The sequence below is a fragment of the Miscanthus floridulus genome, chromosome 6 (genome assembly GCF_019320115.1).
Source record: "Miscanthus floridulus cultivar M001 chromosome 6, ASM1932011v1, whole genome shotgun sequence".
NCBI classification, from domain to species: Eukaryota; Viridiplantae; Streptophyta; class Magnoliopsida; order Poales; family Poaceae; genus Miscanthus; species Miscanthus floridulus.
This window is the reverse complement of record NC_089585.1, coordinates 121,476,354-121,500,552: the sequence shown is the minus strand read 5'-3', so window position 1 is coordinate 121,500,552 and position 24,199 is coordinate 121,476,354. Positions and strand designations below refer to the sequence as shown.

Genomic DNA, 24,199 nt, shown 5'->3' with positions numbered 1-24,199 from the left:
ACTACAAACTCTTTATTTCTCTCTTATTAAGTAAGATCGAGGTAGATTTATATGTTTTCCGTGTGGTTCATCGAAATAACATCTCCAAACACAATTTCTGTGTATTCAATTGGCTGTTTTGCATACGAATTCCTTAATTCTACGTTTGTTCTATTCTTATATTTTTTTTCTAATCTTAGCAGGCGCGCCTTAAATACATTGTACTGAATACTGAACTTGTTTGGGAGAAATAAAGCCGAAAAAACCTTTTATGAAAAAGAATTCTTGTAATCCTACGTTTCCAAACAAGGCTGAAAAGGAAGGATAGGTGGCATACACGGTATGGCTACAGAGGCCACAGCGTGATGCGTGCTGGCCCCTGGCTGCTCACACTGTTTTCTCGGGAGCTCACTACTGTTGAGCGGGTACATAGCCTTCTCCGGCAGGGCGAACGGAGATCCGGGTGGCGCGGCTTTCTTTCGCTACTCGCCCACTCTCATCAAGTCATCATCACATCGGTCGGCCCTTGCTCCCGAGATCTCCCGCCACTATGGCGCCTCCCCATTGGCGGGCCAAATTGCGTCCGTACAAATAATTGGACGCGCCACCCCCACCGGCAGTCCGGCACAGTGTACCCGCACTGTACGACCGAATAGGGCCTCGTTTAGTTGGCGAAAATTTCGGAGAAATGGTACTGTACCACTTTCGTTGTTATTTGGTAATTAGTATCCAATCATAGTTTAATTAGGCTTAAAAGATTCGTCTCATAAATTTCGTCTAAACTGTGTAATTAGTTTTATTTTTTATTTATATTTAATGCTTCATACATGCGTCCAAAGATTCAATGTGACGAGGAATCTTGAAAAATTTTATAAAATGAAGTGGAACTAAACGGTATCAACCGGCTCGCTCGCCAGATTCCTACAGCCTGTTCGGAAGGTTGTAAACGATCGTGGATTATTTACTACTGGCTAGTTTGGTGTGAGAGAAAAATACTGTTCCTAACTGAAAATTTACGATCATTTATGACCAAGCGAACAGGCCGCTGGTCCGCAGGCCGCCGCTGATGCCACCGTCCGTCTCTTCCTCTTGGCGCGGCGGCACCGGGACCGGCCGGGAGGCCAAACCGGACAAACTAGCTCGCCCTCTTTCTCGCTAGGTATGTGCAATCATGCGATCGGAGACACGGAAGGCGCAAACGGCCAAGGCGCCATCCATGTTTCTATGCACGCACGCCACACAAAATGGGAGCGGTCGGGAGAGCGAGCGAGAGAGGAGAAAAAAAAAGCAGAGGCTAAAGAGCAAAGGGACTTGTCACCTACTGTGCGTGCGTGTCTGCGTGAGATATTTCGAGCCCCCGCTGTGCTACCCTACGCTATCCACGGCCACCGGCCCGTCCGATTTCGACCTCGAGTTTCGGGCGCGGCGACGTGCAAACAAAAGGCTCCCGAGACTTTGGCAGTCCGATCCGGCGATGGAGAGCGATCCCGGTCCCGGAGCGGCAAGGTGCAGTGCACCCGTACGAAAGCGTTTGAAATCTTGGTGATGTCAAACTCCAACGGCCGGCCCCAACTCGATGAATGAACCTGCTGTTTTGCTTGGAGGACACGAAGCTAAAAGCTACTCCTACGTACGCGCGAGCGATCGGAGTCAGTCATGGCAACCGGCGATTTCGATTCGATGTGTGGTGTGTTATCTGGCCCGCAGCCCGGGGGGGAGTGTGCGGCTGTGATGCGGGGCGGGCCGGCCGGGGCTGTCGCGTTGCAGGCGAATTGGTGTCAGCGCGTGCGTCATTTCCCGCTCCTTCCCTGGCGCCGGCCCGCCCTCTCACGTCGTTGTTGCCGCGGCGATCAGTCCGATCGGCGCACTGCACCGGGAATGATGGAGCGGATCGTGGCCGTGAGGCGGGCGGAGATGCCGTGCGAGGCCCCAAGTGCTCTTGGGTCATGGAATGCCACGGCGAAGCTTTTCGCCGCGCACGCCACGACCACCAATGGCATTGTGCATGTGTTGCTTTTCTTTCGCCGCGCCGGTGCTTGCAGTTGGCGTCGTGGCGAGGACGGAGATACCAGATTCAGATATCTGCGCGTACCTCAGCGGCTAGGCAACGGTGATTCCCGGGAGGGGGAATCCAACATCCTCAGCGTTTCGCTGTCTGGAAACGGACGTCTCAGTGCCATCATGGAACGGAAGAAAAAACCCCGGGACGGTGGAAGTGGAACACCGCAGCACCGGAAGGCATGTAGTACAATGTACTGGATGACAGTCACAGCGCTGCTTCGCCGGTCTCAATGTTGACAGGAACAGGATGCTCCGCAGACGCTTTGCGTTGCCGCAGGAAATTTGGAAAACGATGGCCAGGCCAAATGGAATCAGACAGTACGTGGCGCGATATCAGCTGTGTTTTGAGAAATGGAAGCAGAAAAAGACCGGGACAAATATTTTTTTAGGTCCAGAAGAACGTTCCTGGAACAAATGCAGTCATTTTTTTCTAGAAGGTCCACCGAGTCCTTCTTTCTCTAATTTAAATTACTCCGTAGACACTAGACAACTGTACATGCGCAAGTTCACCTTTGAAACATAAAACTTTACTCTAAAGATTTTCGTTATGCTTTATGAATATTTTTTAAAATAAAGCCATAAAAGTTGCATTCAATGAATCCTAGTACATGGTTAAAAAGGGTCACGACCAATGAGGGCCAATCCAACTCGTGGGTGCACAGATTCTGTGACATCGATTAGCAAGGGTGAAACTGAAAATACACGTGTCAATCTAATCAGTGAACAGTATGTGAACAAGCAATATGCCGGAACCTGTGAAGCCATACGCCGGCACTACAAAAATAATTTCCCCCAAATGTGCTCTTGAAGACTAAGCCCTCGTTTAGTTCGGCCGAATTCGGCGCCAGCAAAATTACTGTAGTATTTCATTTGTATTTGGTAACAGTTGTCTAAACGTTGACTAATTAGACTCAAAACGTTCATCTCGCAAAGCACAACCAAACTGTGCAATTAGTTTTTGATTTCGTCAACATTTAGTACTCCATGCATGTACCGCAAGTTTGATGTGACGGGGAATCTTCTTTTTGCATAGTGCCAAAATTTGGAATTTGGGGTAACTAAACACCCCCTAAATAGACTATGAACCTGTGAAGCAGATCGATTCAGTACATGGCCTCGAGCTTTCTACGACAGGAAATATCTAGGTGATGTATCTGTCTTGTTGCTCCTGGAGCAGACGAGCCGAGGATTTGGCATCCAAATAGAGACCGCTAACTTCCTCAAGATCAGCCTGATAGAGATCATAAGCTCATTGATATAAGCTTGGAGAACAAGAATCAGCTAGGGATGAAAGCTCAGTAGATATACCTTGCAGATCTTATCTCTTCCATTAGTCTTTGCAACCACGCTGGCAGGTGATAGGAACTGAATAGCATGTCCGCAAAGAGAAAAAGATCTGTTAGCTATGACAGGAGGGAAGGAGAAATCAGCTTGTGATATCGAACACCACAGTGAGATCAATTCTGAAAGTAAAGGAAATCAACACATCACAGATCAAACCAATGAGATACATGCCTAACTTCCAAGGACTTGCGTCTTCGAACTCGTATTTGAAAACTAATCCATGGAATGTGTGGAAAATACCAAACAACAACACAAAAATCTAACCTCAAAGATGTCTGCTGTCCGATCTCGCCTAAATAAGCAAGACTTTCTTCATCGATATCAATCTCTTCCACTTGTGCTCGGATTGCCAATATCTGTAAAGGGCAATGAACATAGATTAATGCAAATTTCTGGACAGGAACAATCCTATAGAAATTATGCCCAAAATAAGTAAGAGCCTGTATCATCTCAGTAGGGCCATATGTTTCTGTCCGAATAATCACCAACCTATCTAGAAGATCCACTGGTATACCATGTGGACTTGTCATATCAGTTCCTCTGAATAAAACCATTACAAGATTTATTAAGCAAGTATTTAAGTAAGGTGCAGCTTAATAGACCAGTGCAGATTTATTCAGGTATTGAAGTTAGCTGCGGAGTACTGTGGCAAATAAACTGCTTACCTTACATTACATATTCCCCTATTCGTAGCAAGTATCACAATTGGTGATAAAGGGCTCTCCAGTGCACAGTTAAGATAAGAAAAGCATTCAATATCCAACATTTGGACCTGAAAACATTATTTTATTAATTCATTTTGAATAAACAGAAGACACAGTCAAGTTCAACAAATGTGCCACTGCACCATGAGGCAGATAAAATATGTTTAGCGATCAACAAAATCATGCTTGCTACTTAATTCTTTTTCTTAGGCCATGAAAAGTGGATTTTTCAATCACAAATGCAATAAAATGATACCTCATCAATGAACAAAACACCAGGTACAAGCTCTGCAATTCCTTCCTCAATATATCTGTTTACCACCTACCACCGTATGAAATTAAAAATCAGGTGAAGATTCTTATATGATTATAAAAATTTGATACTGCTTAGAAGTCACTAAAGAAATGAAAACCTTACTGATTTCTTGCCGCAGCTTTTCGGTGATTTCAGTCTTTCGTGGCTTCATCATCTGGCCCATAAGGGATAAAATATCTTGGCCTCCTTGTGGCTGTGCATTTGCTGCATCAAGGTCATGAAGCGTGACATCCTTCATAAAAAGATGAGAAGGTTATTTCCTCTTTAGAACAAGAGCGTAGATTACAGGAAGCCTCCATGTTGACATGCAAATACAAGCATTAATTATTATCGTATATTGCATTATGGAAAATATCCTCCTCATGATAACAAACAATCAGGTACTCTAACAGCAAACTTCCAACTGTTTATTTACAAAGTACTAGTAGCAGCACCAGCAATGATAGAGCAAAGTTAATCGACTCTAAGGGATTCTTGTTGAAAGGATTTTGGCTGATGGCCGATGGTGATGCACATGACCCTTGTTTGTGACATTTATTTATGTATATTATTCTACCAAGGAAGCAATAGTCAATGCCATTGGACTATGACTCTTCAATATTTGTTGTTCTAGACATCTGGTGTGCCCATCTAATATGATCATTCAAACAAATCTACCTCTCGTCTGTATAATCGTCCTGTACATACCAGGACCTATATAGGGTATATATACCATATAGTATATAGTATAAATCGAACATCAAGACTATATTTCCGGTCAGTTGGTTAATTTCCTATGAGATGTGACCTGTGAAGTGTCCAGAACTCCATAGATGTGACCCAGCAATGACTCACCTTTGGAGGTGGAGGATCTCATCTTGGTGCTCCCATGGATCTCGATTGACCCGGCTGAGGCGGGGAATAGACCCGGTGAGCTTCCCTTACGTCCTACAGGCCGGCGGCTGAAGCAGGGAAGAGGCAGCTGGAGGGAGGCACAGCAGCTGGGAAGGCCAGAAGGGAGGAAGGGAAGAGAGGCAGCTGCAGCATGGCAGGAATGGCGGCGCCCTGCAGCTGGCGCACCAGAATCTGGCGACTGGAGATGTGTCTCGAGGGTCAGGGGGCGACGGACTAAGAGTGGGTATAGGAGAGAAACCCTATTGGGCTTTGGACCAAAACACAGCTAGCCCAGTGACACCTGATGCAGCCCAGTTACCAGTTGCCTGTCTAGTCGTCCAAACAGGTCGGATGATAATCATGATTAATTCTCAACTAATCAGACGACCAGGTTTCTGATCGCTCTAATCGAGTTGGAGTGCCTAATTGAGTGCAGGGGACTGACTAGGGCGATTAGCAGACAACCTGATAATATGGATCAACATAGCAACTTGCAATAATATGTCCTTATAGCTTCTAACCAACATATATTGAAGGAAATTAGTCAAGAATGTGTGATAGAAATCATGTTCAAAGTTGCATCTTGAGGAGTATACTGTTTCAACAGTGGAAAGATTTGTTTCGATCATGATAACATTTATTAATGAAGGGTACCATATGAAAAAGATTGACGCAGAAAATAATGAAATATTAAGGTTAAGATAGCATCAGAATGATACCTGCACTATTTCCTTTTTTTTATGGACTTCACCTTTGGGGATAGGAACATACTCTTCAGCTTCAAGATCATATTCTGTAGCAAAAGAATCACATCTACCAACTCTTTTCACTGCACCACTATTTGCTTCGATGTATATAACATCACCCACTGCCACCTATGTCCATATGCAGACAGTGAGTAACCTAAAGAAACAAATGCAGATAGCATAATAGATACAATAACCCAGAAAGCAAGTATAGTGCATGATTTCTCAATGTTTAAGGAGCAACTCAGCACCAGGACTAGTCATAAGACAACAGGACACATGCCAGTGAGTTAGCATAAAATTTTCCCAGTGAGTAATTATCAATAGGCATAGGGCATAGCAGATTTAAAATGTTCATGAAGACATTATTTTGAGTAAGAAACAATTAGACTGCCATTTTTATTGTAAGAATAAAATTTAATCCAAAAGTCTACCACCAGCAGGATAGGTAAGGAAGCAGGCACCTTTTCCTTGATCAAAGCATCATAAACTAAAGGTTCTAACTTCAGTTGCTTAGTCCCTTTAACACTCTTTAGGCCAATGATTACATGGCTAATGCTTTTCGCATATCCACCGGTTGTACTCTCAGCCTCTTCTGGGGAAAGTTCAGTAACCTGGGAACAGAGCAACATTGGTAAGTCTATACTTTATTCAAACAACAAGAAATGAATGCCAGCCATCAAAGCGATTGTGAAAATTGAAAACTATTGATAAATAAGGAAACCACTAATCTAATTGTAGCCTAGTATTTGTTTAACTTGAACATGGGCATATATGCATTGCATTGTTTACCTCTCCTTCATAAACTTCTTTGTTTTCCTTCATACGCAAACATATAGCTCTACGGAAATTTTCCATCAGCACCTCAGTTTTCTTGACCTCTGAGGAGTACACTTCTGATCCTACCATAGGACAGAAAGGGACCTGCATGGAAGGAAGCATTATTAGATTAGAAGAACATAAACCTACAGTGAATTCAGCAAGCATAACACCATAGCAACATCAATAACATTTTACTGGCTGAACTGTCCCTTTAGAACACCACAGCTAGTTGAACATGAAACTTAAACCATGCAGCTAAAATGACATTAAGTATGCTAAAATACCTCAAGATCCCTATGGCCTATGAACTAGCGAAACAGATTTTTTTTTCTTTTTTTACTCTTTTTTTTTTTTTTTGTGTGTGTGTGCGCGCGCGCCCATCCAGACCTTCTTGTTCACCAAACAGGGTAACCTATAAACAGAGGGTATTGGTAGGAGACATTATCCCCCACAGCAAAGGAAAAGGGGAAGAAATAAAACCCTAGTTTTACCACCAAAATGAATTAGCTGATTTGTGTGAGGAAAATGAGCAATTGGAAGCACAGACCTTGCTGCCGAACTCCTGGGCTACGCCGAGCGCTAGCGCCGTCTTGCCCGTGGCGGTCGGGCCCGCAAGTAGCAGCGCGCGGCCGGCCATCTTCTTCTGGCGAATCATGTCGACCACCAGCCCGGCCGCCTCGCGCGCCGCCGCCTGGCCTACGAACCCCGCCGCCAACGAAATCGCCATCCCATTGGCCTGCTCCCATAAGAAAACCACATACAAACAAAGCAGTGAGAATCTACTGATTTACGCAAACACACACAGAAGCTAAAACCCAAGCAAACCCCTCCACTGGGGAAGGGGGAACAGAGAAGAAGCTGAAGGGGACAGCTACGTCGAGACCGAGGCCCTTGATGTGGGTATGGGTGGCGATGCGCTGCTTCTTCGACGTCGACTGCACCTCCTCGATCCTCGTCGCAGCTACCGCCCGCCGCCGCTGATTATGCCGCCGCAACAAATTTGGGGGCGGGAACGGGGAGGAGGCGAGGCGACGGCACGAGGAGGGACCGGGGGAGCCGAATTGTTTACTTTTGAGGGTTTTTTTTTTTTTTTTAAGTTTCTCGCAAATAGACCCTGACGAAAAGAATTAAAAAAATAGACCATATCTCGGCGCCATCTATCTCTGCGCCAGCGTCCCTGGCGCCGAGCCCCTGGGCTGGGGCGAACTTACATGGATGGAAGCTCGGCTCCCGTCATGGCGCCGTAGATGCTGGCGCCAAGCTCGGCGCTGTTGACGCTGGCGTCGAGTATGCAGTTTCAGGCACCATGAACGACGTACGTCATCAGGTCGATTCGAATTCGAGGCGGTCCGAGGAGAATCTTGGTCAAACGACGACGGACGAGCCAGGGCTAGTGAAGAAGAACTTTATGGCTAAATAAACTAATCCGCGCGCCGGTACTGGCTTTGCCAAAAGATACCATTTTTAGATGCCGATACTCTACCGTGTGCAGATCGAGGTATCTCTATGCATGCATATGCATGGGACTGGTTGATGGGTACACATGGGATCATACATGCACGACGCTGTGGTGGAGTCAACTCATGGTGCGTGTGCTCTCTGAGTTTGTACTCCCTTTATTCTTTTTTACACCTCCTGTCTTAAACCAACCATTTACATCTTTAATTATCAATTTTTTTAAAAAAACTCATATAGTTTACAACATATACAAGTTATATAGTTTATGAAATTGTTTGTCATAGCAAATCTAAAAACATAAACCTTATGTTGTTAACATATACAGTTTTTATTTTAAATGGTAATCAAAGTTAGAAATGCTTGGCTTAGGAGTATTAGAGCATACAGCCTTAACAATAGAGTCGCCTTGTTAGCTTATATGAACTTAAAAACAATAAAAATAAAATAACCCAACATGCTAGTATAGAAAAACATATAAGCATAGACACACGAATCATAAGAAAGTATATTAGTTTAGCTCTTCATGGAGAGCTAGCTAATCATACTATCTCCTTACTGAATAAAATAATATATATGAGATAGCTATTTTAACATTATTGAATCTACCCTTGACGCGTTACAATGAAGCTGAACTGCATCTCGTGGAACGGTAAAATCATGTCAGTATTATTAAGACCCCCTCTAGATTGGAGGAATTTTACATAAATTATATAATCATACAAAAAATAATTCTGGCATGGAGAGGACCTGGCCGGCCGACGTTTTTAGGTCAAAGTGACCTATCAGGGAGTTAATGATGAAGATGCTCTCCCAGCCCATCATTAACTGCTAATGATTAGCTTATGAGAAAGGTAACGCCTCACTGTTGCCGCAACCAAAAATATATGTAACATGCACATCTTCCTCACTGTTTGCTTGTTGGTTTCAGTCAGGGCTTATCAGCCAGTCAACAAGGTCGCATGCTGTCGCTTGCCAGCAAGTAAATATATGTGAGGCCGAGGGACGGAGCTGTGTGCTGAGTACACCGTCCTAAACACACTGAAAGCAAGCGCAACCCGACCTCTGATGATTCCCTTTGTAGGGCTAGCTGCAAGGGCCACATCGATCGACACTCTCAGCCATATGACATGTTAATCAGTACTTATTAGCTAGCAAATCTGGATCAATCAAGCTAGGTACGAGTTGCATGACACTGCAATGATGCATTTTTGACCCAGCAGCAGCAAGCTAGCTAGTGTTCGTACGATCATCGAAAGCTAATATACATTTTCTGCTCAAGGTGCATAATTCTAATAATTCCGTGTCCAGAAGATATATATACAGATCAATATTAAAAGTTGAGGAAAATAAAAGAAGCTAAGTACTACGGGGTAGTACTATTAGCTAGTTGCAATTTTCAGCTGGGACGTCTGCCTGCCTCGGAGCGCTCAACAAGGTTCTGCCCGCAGTTGTCGAGGACCTAATACTGGGGTACCTCAGAAGGTGGAACCAATAACCACCGAATATGAAAGACTTTTGGACGTATTAGGGCGCCGTTTCATCCCTTGTTCGAGTGACAGGAGTTTGGTTCCGCCTCGCCCGACGCTTTTATGAGATAACTCTGCCTCGCCCAAGAGCTCAGGGTTAATCTCCGTCTCGCCCGACGCCTTTGGGACAGGCTTGGTCTCGCCTGAGGGCCGAGGGATAAACTTCGTCTCGCCCGACGCCTTTAGGGCGGGCTCGGTCTCGCCCGAGGGCTGAGGGATAGATTCTGCCTCGCCTGACCCCGGAGGGGCGAGGTCGGTCTCGCCCGAGAGATGGGAATTGGTCTCCGTTTCGCCCGACGGCAAGGAACGAGTCTCACCCTGCTCCATATCTAAAGATTGGATTCATCTTACCTGACAACTTCTTCCCATTCCCTCAAGATGATAAGTACAGGGCAAGACAAGACGTTCGGGTCAATCATGGCTCCAAGGACTATACCCTGCGCCCTGGCAGGAAAAGTACTGCCAGGGGATGATAGGACAGGTGCTTTAGACCCTTTCGGGCGCCGCAGAGCCCGAAAGGTTGTACAGGTGCGTGCTCCTCGCCCTGTAGAGTTGTAGGCGCCGCCTTCAGCCCTGGGATACGGAACCCGATGAAGATATACGACAACCGCTACGCTCCAGAAAAGGATTTGCTATCCCCACGAACGACAGATTTTTCGTCACCACGCTATGGACTCAAGGGAGCGGTGCCCGCTTCCCGACCCCTCAGGTCCGCCAAGTCAGAAGGCCTTGACCACGGCATTACGCCGGATCCCGACCCCTCATCCCTCCGACGAAGACTCACAAGTGCCAGAAGGCGTGCGGAGCAAGGCTAGGAGAGGCTAATAAGTCAAAACCACTGTACTACGGCCCATACCCTGCGTAGGGTAACATTCTGTGATCAACCTAACATTCTACAGAGACATCGACAGTATTGTAGGCACTTATCTTCCTACGCACTCATCAGAATAAAGAAGGAGGATTGGGTAGACGTGCTCCACAAGAATAAGGTAGAGCCCTCATCCTTGTAAAGCTGACCCCTTCATCTATAAAAGGGGATGTGCTTCCTCCATCAGACGGACGGACGCTTAAGACCGAACAATACGACACACAGATACACACAGTCAAGTGGCTTCGAACCTCTTGACCTCCCTTCAGCCCTTCCATCAGAGACTTGGGACCAGTCCCTCTCTCGATCGTTTGTACCTTTTACTACAAATCGTTCACGGTGCTAATAACACGAGCAGCAACAAACTGGACGTAGAGACTTTCGGCCCGAACCAGTATAAATCTTGTGTCCTTTAGCATACCATCCGAGCCTAACGCGCATTACTATAAATTTACTTGTCGGTGCTTATACGAAACACCGATAGTTGGCGCGCCAGGTAGGGGAGCTTGCGCATTCCAAATCAGGCCTCGGATGGCCACCCACGCAATCAGCTGGGCCCCGGGCGCACACGTGCGTTTCGGCGACCTAGATTTCATCATCTCACTAGGAGGAGAGCCGGCGCTCACTCACGTAGCCGCCCCGTCTCTCCCTTCCATCAACCTCAGCCGTCTTAGGCTTGAGGGCCCGCCAGGCAACTCCCTTGGAGTCCAGTCATCAAGAGAGGCCTCTCACAACGCCACCCTGTGTCCAGGAGGGTCCATACGGAACACCCTGATGGTGTTTCCGTTCGGCCTCCGCAATGCTGCGGCGACCGCTGGCCGCCTTCAGGCGCTACGTATGGTTCAGTCATCCACGGACATCAAGTTCATGGGGGCTATTGAGCATGATACAGAGACCCTCTACGGGCTCCTCAACGAGGAGCCAGGATCGTTCTCTAGCTCGAATTCTAGTAGGGGGAGCCATCACCCTTCCCGGGAATGCTTCATGACGCAAACCCCCGAGGATCACGTCAAAAGCGCCTCCAGGGAAGAGGTCACCCCTACAAACAACCCTGACAGTAGATCCGGGGAAGAGACGATAGCCCCATTGAAAGCTCTAGTTTGGTTTTGGTGAATTGATGAAACCCTAAGTGCTAACCTAGTTCATCAAGTGATCATGAGATAGGTAGCACACTTCAAGTAGAGAAGCAAATGAAGATCATAACATGACAATGGTGATAGCATGGAGATGATCAAGGGCTTAAACTTGAAGAGAAGAAAGAGAAAAACAAAAAGCTCAAGGCAAAGGTATAAACCATAGGAGCTATTTTGTTTTAAGTGATCAAGACACTTAGAGAGTATAATCACATTTAGGTTTGATAGCCGTACTATTAAGAGGGGTGAAACTCGTATCGGAATGCGGTTATCAAAGTGCCACTAGATGCTCTAACTCATTGCATATGCATTTAGGATCTAGTGGAGTGCTAACACCCTTGAAAATATTTGTGAAAATATGCTAACACATGTGCACAAGGTGTTTGTAGGGTTGAGATGGGTTCGGCGCCTTTGGAAAAATGAAATGTCTATTTTCTATTGCGCCGGATGCAAAATTCTTGGTGGTTGGCACATTGGAGCAAGGGTGAAGAAGTTAGAGTTGAAATGGAGTTGATCGAATTGATGCTGGCGTCGGTCTACTGATCGGACGCTGGGTCACTCAGCGACCGGACGCTGAAGGGCTACGTCCGGTCGAGCTGTCAGATGGCACAGTGGGTAGGGTTGAGCACCGGATGCTGGTCTGCGTCCAGTCAAGGTGGACCGGACGCGTCCGGTCGAAAAAACATGCCTCGGGGAGCTTACTGGAAACGACCGGACGCTGGGGCTTCAGCATCCGGTTAGTTTTGACCGGAGCGTCCGGTCAGCTTCGTAGCCGTTGGAATCTGACAAACAGCGTTTGAAGGCGATGACACGTGGCGTCCATCGGGCGACCGGACGCTGAGGGCCAGCGTCCGGTCAGTATGACCGGAGCATCCGGTCAGAGCGTGTTTTGCCCAGTGAAGGGGTATAACGGCTCTATTTGATGGGGGCTCTATATATAGCCCCATGGTTGGCTCAAGGGACAACTCTTGCACATTTTCATTGACATAGCAACCTTGTGAGCCTAGCCAAAGGACTCCCACTCATCTACATTATTGATTCATCATCATAGTGAGATTGGGAGTGATCCAAGTGCATTGCTTGAGTGATTGCATCTAGAGGCACTTAGTGATCGTGGTTCGCTGCGAATTTCGCTTGTTACTCTTGGTGGTTGCTGCCACCTAGACGGCTTGGAGCAGCGAGGATCGTTGAGTGGAGGTGGTGATTGTCTCCGGCTTTGATCGTGGTGATTGTGAGGGGTTCTTGACCTTTCCCCGACGGAGCGCCAAAAGGTACTCTAGTGGATTGCTCATGGCTTGTGTGATCCTCATCTTGTGTTGGTTGTGTGGCACCCTATTGAGGGTTTGGCGTGTGAAGCCAATTAGCGCGTGAACCTCCAAGTGAGTGAATCGCCATAACAAGGACTAGCTTGCCGGCAAGCAAGTGAACCTTGGTAAAAATCATTGTCTTCATCATTGATTCCGAGGTGATTGGTCATCATTGTTATTCATCTTCGTGATTGATTGGTTCATTCATCTACACAGCGGTATAACCCTCTTGATCACTCTCTTTACTTTACCGCAAACTAGGTGACAAGCTCTTTAGTGTAGCTAGTTGTGAGAGCTTGCATGCTTGGTTGGTGTGGCTCTTTAGTTAGCCTTTGAGAGCACACTAACATAGGGTAGTGTCATTGATCTTGTGTGAATTGACACTATCTAAACGAGAATTGTGGTAGGTGGCTTGCATTTTGAGTAGGCTAGCGCAACACTCGCTTCGCCTCATAATTGTCTAACCATTTGGTTAAGTGTTGTTGTAGAAATTTTTATTAGGCTATTCACCCCCCCCCTCTAGCCATTAGGACCTTTCACCCATCTCGCCTAAGGATGGAGCAGCTAAGGGCCCATCAGCAAGAGACCGATGAGGTCGGGCAAGGGCTCATCCGGGAGTACGCGGACATCAATCGCGAGATTGAACGCCGCAAAGACAGGGGACGCGCGCACCACGGCCCGCACCGTACACCAAAGGATCCTCACCGACGATGGGACCCTTCCTCACTTTGCCCGAGCCAGCCAAAACATCGCCGCAGCAATCGCCTTGCTGTATGGCCTTCCGGAGGCCACGACGGCCGAAGATCACCGAGCCCACAGGGAGATTCGCACGTTGCTTAAGCGTGCGGCGGCGTAGCAGGCGGAAAGTTCGTTGTCTCGACGACGCAAACCCAACACCAGCCAGCGCTCGCCCTCAGTATGTCCCACCAGGGATGCGTCCGTTCACCAAACCCCGCCAGCCGACAGGCAGCCCTCCGCCGTCCTAGTACATCAATGCCTCGACCATGGCCACGACGTACGCAACATCATCGACGCTCGGAAATGTGCCCATGGCGACGACGGAGAAGCAGCACGCCATGGCTACCATCCCCGATGTGGCAGACACTACGACAGCAACGAAGACCAAAGCCCGAGCCCCAGCCTGCCAGGTCCTCAGGCCTTCAGACGGCACATCCTCAATGCCGCATTTCCCCTAAGGTATCGACCGCCTACCAATATCCCTAAATATTCTGGCGAAACAAATCCCGGGCTTTAGCTCAAAGACTATCGACTTGCATGTCAGGCCGGTGGGGCGAGTGATGACAATTTCATTATTCGTAATCTCCCACTGTTCTTGTTCGATTCAGCGCGAGTATGGCTAGAGCACCTACTGTCTAATACTATTCAGAGTTGGGCGGATCTGACGGAGATCTTCGTGGGCAACTTCCAGGGCACGTACAAACGCCCTGGAAACCCATGGGACCTCAAGAACTGCCACCAGAAGACCAATGAAACCCTTCGCAGGTATATTCGGTGCTTCTCTCGACAGTGCAACGAGCTCCCTAACGTCTCCAACGCCGACGTGATAGGAGCCTTTCTGTTCGAAACAACCTGCGAATCCCTGGTCCACAAGTTAGGACACAGGGGCCCACAAACTACCAAGGAACTCCTGGACATTGCCACTAGTCATGCCTCTAGAGAGGAGGCGGTCGGAGCCATCTTTGATCGCTTCGACGGAAAGATGAGGCGGGACGAGGACGTCGGCGAAGGCGCCTCCAACCGTCCCGCCAAAAAGAAAAATAAGAAGCAACGGCGCGACAACTCGCTCATGGCCGCTGCCGACCACAAAGGTGGTCGGAAGCCCGTGGAAGGCACTCCGAACCACTTTGAGAAAATGCTCGAGGGGCCATGCCCAAACCACGCCTTCCCGGCCAAGCATCTATACAAGGATTGCGGCCTCATGCGCAAATACTTGGCCGGGGGCCTCAACAAAGGGGAGCAGGGGAAGGAACCTGTTCCCACCATAGACGACATAGAGGAGAAGGACGACGCCTTCCCAACGCTGACCGGCACCCTCATGATCTTTGGAGGATCAACGGTCTATGACTCCAAGCGTCGCCAGAAGCTCGCACGTCACGAGGTCTATACAGCCAGACCAGCCACGCCAGCCTTCCTCCGGTGATCGGAATCCGCCATAACCTTCGACCGGACCGACCATCCGGATGCCATCCCACATCCGGGAAGGTACCCGCTTGTCGTCGATCTGATCGTCGGACCTAAGCGGCTCATGAAAGTACTGATGGACGAAGGCAGCGGCCTCAACATCATGTACGCCAAGACGCTCGACGAGATGGGCGTCGATCGAATGAACCTTCGCCCCATCCGAGCGCCTTTCCATGGTGTTGTGCCTGGTAGGCAGGCTATGCCACTGGGGTAGATCGATCTGCCCGTCACTTTCGGGGACTGGTCCAATTACTGGACCGAGACCCTCACCTTCGACATAGTGGGGTTCCTGGGGACTTTCCACGCCATCTTGGAACGACCATGCTACGCAAAGTTCATGGCCATCCCCAATTATACATACCTTAAGCTGAAGATGCCGGGTCCCCGCGGGGTCATCACCATCGGCACCTCTTTCCAGCGCGCTTACGAGTGCGAAGTCGAATGCTACGGACACGCATCCGCAGTCATTGCCTCCGAAGAGCTCGCCACCCTCAGGGAAGAGGTCATTGAAGAGGCACCCAACACGAAGAAATCAACTAGGTCGTTCGAATCGACAGAAGGCTCCAGGGAGGTCCTCTTGGACCCCAGCAGCTCCAAGGGCAAAAAAGTCCGTATCGAGACCGCGCTCTCCTCCGAATAGGAAAGCACGCTCATCGACTTCCTCCACGACAACAAAGACGTCTTTGCGTGGAAACTCTCGGATATGCCAGGCATCCCAAGGGAGGTCGCTGAGCATACTCTCCAGATCCTCTTGGGCTCCAAGCCGGTGAAGCAACGCCTACGCCGCTTCGACGAGGAGAAACGTAGGGCCATCGACGAAGAGATAGCCAAACTACTGGCCACAGGATTCATTAAGGAGGTATACCACCCAGAGTGGTTAGCAAATCCTGTTCTTGTGCAAAAAAAGAGTGGGAAATGGAGAATGTGTGTCGATTATACCGACCTCAATAAAGCATGTCCAAAGGATCCGTTTCCTTTGCCATGAATAGACCAAATAGTCGATTCTACCTCGGGGTGCGAAACCCTCTGCTTCCTTGACGCATACTCTGGCTACCATCAAATCGCGATGAAAGAGTCCGACCAGCTCGCGACATCTTTTATCACCCCCTTCAGATCGTTTTGCTACGTTTCAATGCCATTCAGTCTGAAGAATGCTGGGGCAACATACCAGCGCTGTATGCTCAATTGCTTCAGAGACCTCATCAGGCGAACCATTGAGGCCTATGTCAATGACATCATAGTCAAAACCAAATGAGCTAACCACCTTGTCGCCGACCTTGAGTAAACCTTTGCGAAACTCTAGGCAAATGGCATCAAACTCAATCCTGAAAAATGTATTTTCGGGGTCCCGAGGGGCATGATGCTCGGCTTCATTGTCTCTGAGCGTGGCATCGAAGCCAACCCAGAGAAGATATCAGCCATCACAAGGATGGGCCCGATCCAAAACATAAAGGGGGTTCGGTGGATCACAGGGTGCCTCGCCGCCCTCAGCTAATTCATTTCACGCCTTGGCGAACGAGGACTCTCCCTTTATCAACTCCTAAAGAAAGCTGACCGCTTCGAGTGGACGGCCGAGGCTCAGGAGGCGCTTGACATGGTTAAGCGATTTCTAACTAAACCACCGGTCTTAGTTCCTCCATGCAACGGAGAATCCCTCCTACTGTATATATCGGCCACCACCCAAGTGGCTAGCTCCGCCTTAGTAGTAGAGTGAGAGGAAGAGGGGCATGCCTTCAAGGTGCAGCGCCCTATGTATTTCATCAGCGAGGTGTTATCCGACTCCAAAACCCGCTACTCCCAAATCCAGAAACTCCTCTACGCTGTCCTCATCACTAAAAGGAAGCTATGCCACTACTTTGAGTCACACCCCGTGATAGTAGTAACATCGTTCCCCCTTAGCGAGGTTGTCCGTAGCCATGACGCTATGGGAAGAACCGCAAAGTGGGCACTCGAGCTGATGGATTAGGGCATTTCCTATGCTCCCTGAACAGTGATCAAATCTCAGGTACTAGCTGACTTCATCGCGGAGTGGACCGAGGTCCAGATGCCACCAGCAGCCGTCAATCAAGAGTACTAGACAATGTACTTCGACGGATCGCTGATGAAGAAGGGCACCAGAGCAGGACTAGTCTTTATATCTCCCCTCGGGGTCCACATGAGGTACATGGTTCGGCTCCATTTCCCCTCATCAAACAATACTGCAGAATACGAAGCGCTCATCAATGGCCTACGAATCGCCATTGAGCTGGGCATCCGACGCCTCGACATCAGGGGCGACTCTCAGCTGGTCGTCAACTAGGTCATGAAAGAGTCATGCTACCACGACGCCAAGATGGAGGCATACTGTCAAGAAGTCCGACGGTTGGAGGACAAATTCGACGGCCTCAAACTCAATCACATCCCCAGGCGCCTCAATGAAGCAGCCGACACGCTCGCAAAAGCAGCATCTGGCCAAGAGCCAGTCCCAACTGGTGTCTTTGCCAGTGACCAACACAAACCCTCGGTATGCTATGCGGGGTTAGAAGAAGCCAATGATGGCCCTTCTAGACCGACCCCAGAGGCCGATCCACCAACTACTCTACCCAACCTCGAGGTCATGGAGCTTGAAGAGGACCCAGCAGTGGAGTCCGACCCTCCTGATGACTGGAGAACGCTTTACCTCGACTACCTCCTCCACGACACACTACCGGCAGATAAGACAGAAGCCCGACGGCTCGCACGACGCGCCAAGTCCTTCGTTCTTGTAGAAGGCGAACTCTACAAACGGAGTCACAGCGGGATTTTGCAACTCTGTATCCCTAGCGAACAAGGAAAACTCCTGCTGAGTGACATCCACGGTGGAGTCTGCGATCATCATGCCGCACCAAGAATGTTGGTTGGGAATGCATTCCGACAAGGTTTCTACTGGCCCACCGCAGTAGCTGATGCCGAGCAAATTGTACGCACCTACGAAGGGTGCTAGTACTACGCTCGGCAAACACACCTCCCGGCCCAGACTCTCCAGATGATCCCCATCACATGGCCCTTCATGGTCTAGGGGCTCAACCTGGTTGGGCCACTCAAAAAGGCGCCCGGGGGCTTTACCCACTTGCTTGTCACCATAGACAAGTTTACAAAATGGATTGAAGCTCGACCAATATCCACGATCAAATCTGAGCAAGCCGTGCTGTTCTTCCTCGACATCATCCATCGCTTTAGAGTATCGAACTCCATCATCACAGACAACAGCATGTAGTTCACTGGTAGGAAATTCATTTGATTCTATGATGAACAACACATCCAGATCGATTGGGCAGCCGTCGCACACCCCCGGACGAATGAGTAGGTCAAGCACGCAAACAGCATGCTCCTTCAAGGCCTCAAACCCAGAATTTTCAACTGATTGAACAAATTCAGCGCATGCTGGCTAGCTGAGCTCCCGGCCATGCTCTGGAGCCTAAGGACAACTCCTAGCCGGGCCACCGGCTACACACCTTTCTTCATGGTCTATGGTTCCGAGGCCGTTCTCCCAATGGACCTCGACTACGGAGCACCAAGAATCAGAGCATACGACAAATAGGGGGCCAAAGCATCTCACCAAGATGCCATGGACCAGCTAGATGAAGCCCGCGACATCACCCTCCTCTGTTTAGCTGAGTACCAGCAGGCGTTGCGACGATACCACAGCCGACGGGTGTGGGGTTGAGCCTTCAATGTTGGAGACCTCATCCTCCATCTTGTGCAGAGCAACAAGGACCGCCACAAACTCTCCCCGCCCTGGGAAGGGCCCTACGTCGTCGCGGAAGTACTTCGCCCAGGCGCCTACCGGTTGAAAACCATCAACGGCGAGGTCTTCACCAACGCCTGAAACATCGACCAGCTACGTCATTTCTATCCTTAAAATAAGCTTACACTCTTCCTTATCAGATTTTGTCATAACAAAACCCCAATCCTTAGTGACTTCCGACCCCTGCAAATTGCGAGGGGTCAGACCTGACTCGGGGGCTGGCATGTGATCGTAACATATGACATATGTAATACAAGTATTACGCTTGCAAAAAACCTCCTATGTTATATTTATAAACATTCTCTAAGTTTTCCATTTGCCTCATAAACGAGTCCCAAGGGCTAAGATTTTGGGAACCAATTCTGAATACAACTGGTAGGACTGCGAGACACCCGCACCCCAGCGGCTGTAACCTCTTTGCTCACCAGTTCAATCAGAATTAGTTTACCCATGTTCCTAGCTTCTTATGACTTAGACCATGAGAAGGGTCGGAAAGCACTAAAATCATTCCTACAGAAAGGAGAAAGATAAAAAATTGCTTGCCATAAGCAAAGGATGTAATTTTGTTCATTTTTTACACAAATTCGTCACTTACAAAGCGATTTCATTACAAAAACGAACAATATACTTATAAATTCAGAGGACTGTTTACTCGGGGGCTTCCCCACAAAGTTATTTCATTACAGTCTCTGCTTAGCTGTACTACAAGTACTATTGCGGTCGTCGTGCCACGCTCTCCATCGGCGACATCCTGATATCCCACCGCTTCGCAGAATCCTTGATGGCACCGCCATCTGCGATGCCTCCGCCAGGGCGTTCGGGGACTATGCCATCATCCCCAGCCATAACCCTGATAATGGCGTATGGGCAGGAAACGCCTCCCGCCAAAGGAGGAGCACAACGGATGACGGCACAGTCGACGACGTACGATGCCTCCCTGCGTCCCTTCTCCTTCGGCAGCAGCGACTCCTCAGCAAGGGTGGCATACACCATCTCATCTACATTGGATGATCTCTGGCTCAACATCACACTCCAGATTCATGAGTGGATTTGTGAGTTTTCTCTCTCTCTCTGGCATTACTCTTCCTCACTCAGGAACCACCGCGACGCACGGATGCATTCGGTGGAAAGGAAGAAGAAGGAGAGAGAGTGGCTTAGAGGCAGAAGATGAGGTGGGATGAGAACTCCCCTCCCCCTCCCTATTTAAAGAAGAGCCACTGCAGCTAAGGAAAGGCGAAAGGTTGGACAAAAAACCCTCTCCCTTCTCCTCTTTAAATACAAAATCAATGCTGATTGATACCTGAGGGGACGCACCAAAACTGACGGGATGCGCCCCGGTCGATGAGGCGTCCTCCCCGGTCAAATTGAACACTGCCTAGGTATGGCCCACCACTGACCCGCTCCAGCCGCAGTAATTAAGGCGCCCACATAGGCAGACAACCCTTCGCCTCCCCATGTAGAACCACAGGACGATCCGACGGCATGACCTTTCTGGATCTCCTGGGCTAGCCATTCGGCCCAGAAGAGACGACAAACGAATGTCCAAAGAAAGATAAGCATCTCAGCTTTCTTACTTTATGCATTAAAATTCATTCCTGAGCTTCTGACCCCGTCAAACGGCGGGGACATGAACATCACTCGGGGGCTACCGAGGATGACTACCAGTCTAGACATCCTCTTCACCGGACCCCTCCGTACGCTTGAAACCAGGAGTGCGGAATATGGGCATAGAACTTTGAGTAAAACTGGATGAACTAGCAGACCCTACGTCTCGGTAGCTACGGTGTTTCTGTTCACCAGAAAAATCATACTCAACGCCCCTCGCGTCTCCAGCTTCGACGTCTGCCTTCTCAAGAAGGGTTCGGAGGGGTCCACCTACAAAATCTCCCCTAAAGGAGAAGCTATCAGGTTGCCCAAGTTAATTAAATGACTCAGATCACCACCGAGATACGAAAAACAAAGAATAGCAATTCTTATGCAGGTTACTCCAACCTCATCGCGAACATCACAGTCTAAACCCCACACAGACACATTTGGTAGGAGCTTTTTGTCACTCATACCGCCACGGTAACGTTACCGACCCCACCTTCATTTTGATTATATTATACATATGCAAAACATCCCAATGCTTCGTGTTGCATCACGAAACGGCCGTCGCCTCATTCGATATAGGCGACCATAGGCCGAGGTTCGAAGGTCAGTCCGTGAAGGGCTCGAGGCCGCCTCATGCCAAATAGAGCCAGGGAGAAATAACCGAGACAAGCCCTAGCGGCCCTGCCCGACTCCGCTTAGAAGCGGACAGGGACGTCTCGACCTTTTCTTGTTCGATTCTAACCTCGAGCCAAACCCACAACATCTCCATCGAGGAGAGGCCATCGGGCCGCCAAGCCTATCGAACGGCTTGGGCATCTGCCGGGAGGCGGGTTAAGAAGTTGTGGAGTGCCACCAGAGGGCTCTGCCGACCCCATCAGCAAATGATGGACCCAGATTCCACACGAACATACCCATTAGTGAGCTCGTTGAGCGCGATACTCGAGCCGTCAAGGCAAGTGTCATTCACTCAGCCCCTCTGATTGTGAAAACCGAGGACGGGGTAACACGCAAATAACGGCCGACCCCTATCAGACCCTAACAAGGCTCGGGGGCTCAAGCCAATCAATATAGGGACATAGGTTCGAAGGCCCCACCTTGCCAAGCCCATAGAATCCCCAGTTAGGGATTTCTGTTGGAAAATAGGGCGGGGAATATTGCGATGTCATCCATGACCCTCTCACCAAAACCACAGTTTTGATCTCCAGTAACCCCCGACCCCAGCAAACGCAGGGGGTTGGACCTTACTCGGGGGCTAGTTAAGGTACGGCTACCTCCTTTCTTTCTTTTGAAACAATCTCCTCGCATCATGACCAGCGGCATAATTCAGGGGAACAGATTGGTAAGATCGCAAAAAATCAAACAAAACAAAATTACGACACAAAATCACGAAACCACATCCAGACTCGAAAAAAACCCGACACTTGTCCACATATTACATATAAGTTGTTCTCAAAATTGTTCAACTAATTACTCCCATGGAGGGAGAACCATCTCTTTCAAATTGTCTGCCAGGTTTTTCGCAAGGGGAGCAACCATCTCCTCCATTTCCTCCAGCTCTTCATCCTCATAGGTGGATGGGAAGCCTTCGCTCATCACCTTCAGGTTGATTTCCTTCTCATAATGAGCATGGGCGATGGTGAAGGCTTGGGTGATCCTGGCGTGAAAGGCACTCTCCTCAAGCTAGCCCACCCGAGCCGTGATACCTGCGACACGAGCCGCGAGCGGGTTGGTCTCCACTGGCTCCGTCACATTTAGGGCATTAAGGACCACCCCGACCACAGCTTGCAGAAGATTGTGCTCATCGCTCTCAACCTGAAGGGCCCTTTGTGCATGGGCAGCCTCTTTTTCCAGCTTGACGGAGACGTTTTCAGTGCTCAACCTTCGATTCACCGCGTCACCGAGCTCCGCTCGGAGAGAGCGGACCACCTCGACGTCCTCGTCCACCTTCTGCTGGAGGGTCGTGGCCCTACTCTTGGCCTTCTGCCAGAGGTCTCGCTCCATCTCCAGCTCCTTTAGGACTTCGCCAGCCTTCTCATTGGCCACGGCATTCCTCTACAGCAGCTCATCTCGCTCCTTTTGGAGCCTGGCAATCTCCTCCCCATCTTGCTTGGACCTCGCCGACAAATCCTCGAACATCCCGTGGGCCTCCTCCACGTCTTGACGTGCCTGGGCCTCCCGCTCCTGGGTAGTAGCAAGCTGTGCGGCCATGTCTGCTCGTAGCTGGGCCTCCTCGAAGAGGCGATCCCACTCTACCTTCTGCTCATGGAGGAATCAGGATTTATTCCGGCTACGAGCAACAAGAACCTAAAGAGGAAGAGGACTGGAATCAGAAATGCGAAAACACAAAAACATGCAGAGAAAGAAGAAAATCAAGCGAATACCTAGGTAGTAGGAACGACAATTTCATGCAGGGCTCCTCTGGCATGGTCTAGGGCCTCCAGCATGGTCGAAATTATGATGTCAAGACCCTCCCGCTCCATACTCTCAGAATGATCATCGAGCGAGAATAGAGCTGACGTCGGGTCCTAGGCGGCCATCCACTGAAGCGGCGGCTCCCCCCGCGTGGGGGAGCAGCTTCCTCCCAACAAAGGGGCTAGGGGTGGCTCCCTCCTGACCCTGTGCGGCACCACCACCACACTCGAGGACCCTCCGGCTAGACCCTCCTCCATCTAGGTCGCTTCGAGCACTACGGGCGGATCCACCTGGGCCCCTGGTGGCGTGGATTGCACTACGCCCTCGAGTGCCACCACGACCGTGCTCGGCTAATCCTGGCTTGGCGTGGTCACGACCACCTCCACCGGTGGTATGCGGCCCTCAGCCGGCTGTTCCACGTCCGCCATGGAGGAGGCCGCCCGCTCAGTAACCTCCGTGGGTGTAGGAGCCATCACGGACGCCGTCGGGTTGGCCAATGCGGCCCCGATGTCGGCATCACTCCCGCCCGAAACAGGGGTGACACCAGGCAACGCCATCTGTCCCACTTGAATGGCGAGACTCTTCTTCGGCGCCAGCCCTTGGGGGTGACCCGTCCGCAAGAATCTGCACAAAGGTATTAATCATTAGACCAAAATAGAAATGAAAAAAGGATGAAAACAGGGGAATCAGCAGCTCACGTTGACGTCCTCGGCCGGTGGAAGCATTTTGAGGATGGATCCCCAGATCCTAGCCCCGACTCATCTGGGCGGGATCGTTTCGAGCCTACCCCATGCTCCGGGGCAGGGAGGCTTACCTTGTGGGGCGTGGCTCTAGACCTGCTCCCCTCTGAAAGGATCAAGATGCCCAAGAGGGAGGGGGAGGTGAATTGGGCTAATTCTAAATTTTCTTGCAATAATCAAATCCTACGGATAGCCCAATTAACCCCTTGTGCCTAGAAAAGTGTTTCTATCAAATCAACGCACAAATGACTTGCACCCTATATTCCAAACTTACTCTAGCATAGCAATTCTAAGAATGTAAAGCAAGTGTTGAATTGCTGAAAGTAAATACTCAAAGTAAGTGCTCAAA

General features: G+C 49.4%; 1 protein-coding gene across 1 annotated transcript; it reads right to left on the bottom strand.

Moving 5' to 3' along the window:
- Positions 1 to 2,922: 2,922 nt before the first annotated feature.
- On the bottom strand, positions 2,923 to 22,699 carry LOC136461141 (ruvB-like protein 1). Its single transcript, XM_066460569.1, has 13 exons — positions 22,402 to 22,699; positions 7,721 to 7,959; positions 7,393 to 7,581; positions 6,816 to 6,947; positions 6,488 to 6,637; positions 5,997 to 6,152; positions 4,502 to 4,636; positions 4,345 to 4,410; positions 4,050 to 4,156; positions 3,825 to 3,924; positions 3,649 to 3,740; positions 3,349 to 3,405; positions 2,923 to 3,271 (listed from the first exon to the last, which is right to left on the bottom strand). The coding sequence occupies exons 1-13, from the start codon at positions 22,697 to 22,699 to the stop codon at positions 3,166 to 3,168; spliced, it is 1,827 nt and encodes a 608-aa protein (XP_066316666.1). The 3' UTR covers positions 2,923 to 3,165.
- Between the last annotated feature and the right edge of the window lie 1,500 nt (positions 22,700 to 24,199).

What these genes read in the sequence shown, in the direction of transcription:
- LOC136461141 (XM_066460569.1), bottom strand. Translation starts at nt 22,699, where the DNA reads ATGGAGCGAGACCTCTGGCAGAAGGCCAAGAGTAGGGCCACGACCCTC. An exon ending in TCAAGGGCCTCGGTCTCGAC is followed by an intron (nt 7,582 to 7,720) that starts GTAGCTGTCCCC and finishes TTATGGGAGCAG; the next exon opens with GCCAATGGGATGGCGATTTC. An exon ending in ATGCTTTGATCAAGGAAAAG is followed by an intron (nt 6,153 to 6,487) that starts GTGCCTGCTTCC and finishes ATATGGACATAG; the next exon opens with GTGGCAGTGGGTGATGTTAT.